Source organism: Monoraphidium neglectum (assembly GCF_000611645.1).
Source record: "Monoraphidium neglectum strain SAG 48.87 unplaced genomic scaffold scaffold03921, whole genome shotgun sequence".
Taxonomy (NCBI): domain Eukaryota; kingdom Viridiplantae; phylum Chlorophyta; class Chlorophyceae; order Sphaeropleales; family Selenastraceae; genus Monoraphidium; species Monoraphidium neglectum.
The window spans coordinates 3,317-5,556 of record NW_014009708.1 but is presented as its reverse complement, the minus strand read 5'-3'; the positions used below and the strand labels follow the sequence as shown (position 1 = coordinate 5,556).

The window sequence follows — 2,240 nt, the reverse complement described above, 5'->3', positions numbered from 1 at the left end:
CCCCCGCCCCCGCCCCTGCGACCCCAAAAGGCCTTTGAAATCGTGGCGCGCCCCGCCCTGGACTCTGCGGGCTCCAGCATTGACCGCTTGAAGATGGCGATATACACCAAATTCGCAGCATGGGGCCTGCCCTGCCCCATCACCGGTCACCCCAACAGCGGCAAGTTCGGCGGGGAGCAGCAGCAGCAGGCAGGCGGCGGCGGCGGCGGTGGTGCCTCAGGCGGCGCGCCGGCGACGGTGTAGGGCCTCGTTCGCCGCCCTGGGTGGTTGCAGTTGGCGTCTTCACAACGTGGTTTGTATGTGTCGAGTGGCCCTCGCTTGTATGCAAGCTGTACTTGATATGATTGACCTTGCGTGCGCCCCCCCTTTCTCCAGCTGCTGTTCGCTTCGGCGTCCATCTCGGCGCTTTGACTGCAATCTTTGCACGCGCCTGAGTGGCAGCAGCCCAGCCCGGCCAACCCCACAAGTCCCAAGCGTCACCGCCGTGAAGCCGTCCCCCCAGGGCCTCTTGCAATTGCAAATGCGGATTCCTGCTGCTCGTGCTTTGACAGCCTGTCGACCAACCCGGTTTTAGTCAGACAGTAACAGTGATTGAATGTGGCAATCGAATGTTGGGGTTGCCAGGGACATGCTGTGCATGCTTGTGCGCAGACAAAGCTGCGTGGCGGCAAAGGATGGGTGTCGGAGATGTGCTCCAGATGATGAATCAGTATGACCGGTGCACGGTCAACTGCAATCAGAATACACCTGCACATCTGCTGCATCACGTGTAATCATGGACACTCAAGTGCAAGCTGTTGCTGTAGTAAAGTATGCTGAATTTTTCGACCTGAAGCTGTTTTCAGGGGATCGCGACGCGTGGCTGCCCCTGCATTGGCCTGCGCAGGTCACAATAGAAAGACGTGGCCGGTGGCCGCAGCAGGCGGCCATGAACGCCGCACGTGCACAGCCCGGTGGAGCCATGCGCGCTCGCCGTTGCACAAGATAGACAGGCGACGGCTGCCAGCGTTTGTGCAGCAATGCTGTGGAATAAGCAAGTGTTGCGCGCTCCCGGCTTGATTCCGCCAGCCTGCCGCTGCGCCCTTGACTCCTGCATCCACAATGCGTGGATTTTATGTACACTCCAACGCTCGCTGCCAGCTGCACTGCGTGCGGCCGATCACAGCAGCAGAAGCAGTGCCGCCGCGCCCGCCGCCAGCGCCGCCCCCGCTGGCAGCCCACGCGCCCTGCCGGCGCCGCTCCCTGGCGCCGCCGCGGCGCTCGCGCTGGCGGCGGCGGCCGCCGCTGTTGCGTTGAGCGCCCCCGCCGACGGAGCGGGGGGCGGGAGGTCGTTGATCACGCCGTAGCCGCTGTCGCGCATCGGCGCGGGGCCGCCGCCCACCGCAGGGGCCGCCTTTGCGTCATTGAGCACAAGGCCTGCTGCGCGCGCCAGCTGCGTGGCGATGCCGCTGAGCTGGTTGCGGTCGTTGAGGACCGCAAACTGGCGGCTCTTAGCCACCATCTGGCTGCGGGGGCCGGCGGGGCGACGCGCACAGCGGGCGCAGAGGGGGTGCTTGAGGGGCGCGCGAACGTGGTGGCCGTCCGGTGGCGAGGAAGGCGCGCGACACGCCGTCGCCCGTGCGACCAGGGGCCGAGGTGGCGCCCGCTGACCGGCTGCAGGGTCCGCTGCGGCGCTGCAGCCAGGCCCTTGACACGGCCCCACCACGCTCTGCAATTGAACCGTTGCGGGCTCCTCAAGACGCCACCGTGGGGCAGCTGGCTTGCCCCCTCCCTGCCCGCGACCCACGCGACAGCAAGAAAGCACTCACGTGTTCTTGAAAAGCAGGGTGACGTCCACGGTCGGCTGGCCGCCGCTCGCGCCGCTCTTGGTGGTGACGTCATAAAACAGCACGTTGTCGACCGGCGTCGACGTGGTGTTGGCGACCAGCCCCCGCAGGAAGTTGGCGGCGGGCAGCAGCTGCTCTTTGCTGCTACCGAGGCTCAGCTTGAGCAAAAGGTCGTTGGTCGTCAGCGCGTTGGCCGGATTGGGGACGTACATCGCAGGCAGCTCGCCGGCGGCGGTCGGACCGCCGACGGCAAACACCCCCGCGTCGGACGGCGCGGCGGCGGGCGCGGGCCCGAGCGGCGTAATCCCCGGGCCGAGGCTGACGCCCGAGTCAAGCGGGCCGGGCGCGGCCGCGGCGGCGCCAGGTATGGCCAGGGCGCCGGCGGGGCCGCTGAGTGCGCCCTGCCCGCCGGCC

General features: G+C 67.3%; 2 protein-coding genes across 2 annotated transcripts in view; one reads left to right on the top strand and one right to left on the bottom strand.

Annotated features, from left to right (window-relative positions):
• Window positions 1–30: 30 nt before the first annotated feature.
• On the top strand, window positions 31–243 carry MNEG_13589 (hypothetical protein; the record flags this gene model as incomplete). Its single annotated transcript, XM_014037941.1, has 1 exon — window positions 31–243. A coding segment is annotated over one exon (213 nt), but the record flags the coding sequence as incomplete, so codon positions are not given.
• A 916-nt stretch (window positions 244–1,159) lies between these two features.
• Window positions 1,160–2,240, bottom strand: part of MNEG_13588 (hypothetical protein) — a gene marked incomplete at both ends in the record, with an annotated part of 1,883 nt that continues 802 nt past the window's right edge. The window contains 2 exons of the mRNA XM_014037940.1: window positions 1,160–1,505; window positions 1,809–2,227. Of these exons, the coding sequence (XP_013893394.1) occupies window positions 1,160–1,505; window positions 1,809–2,227 (765 nt within the window). The remainder of the gene's footprint in view (window positions 1,506–1,808; window positions 2,228–2,240) is intronic.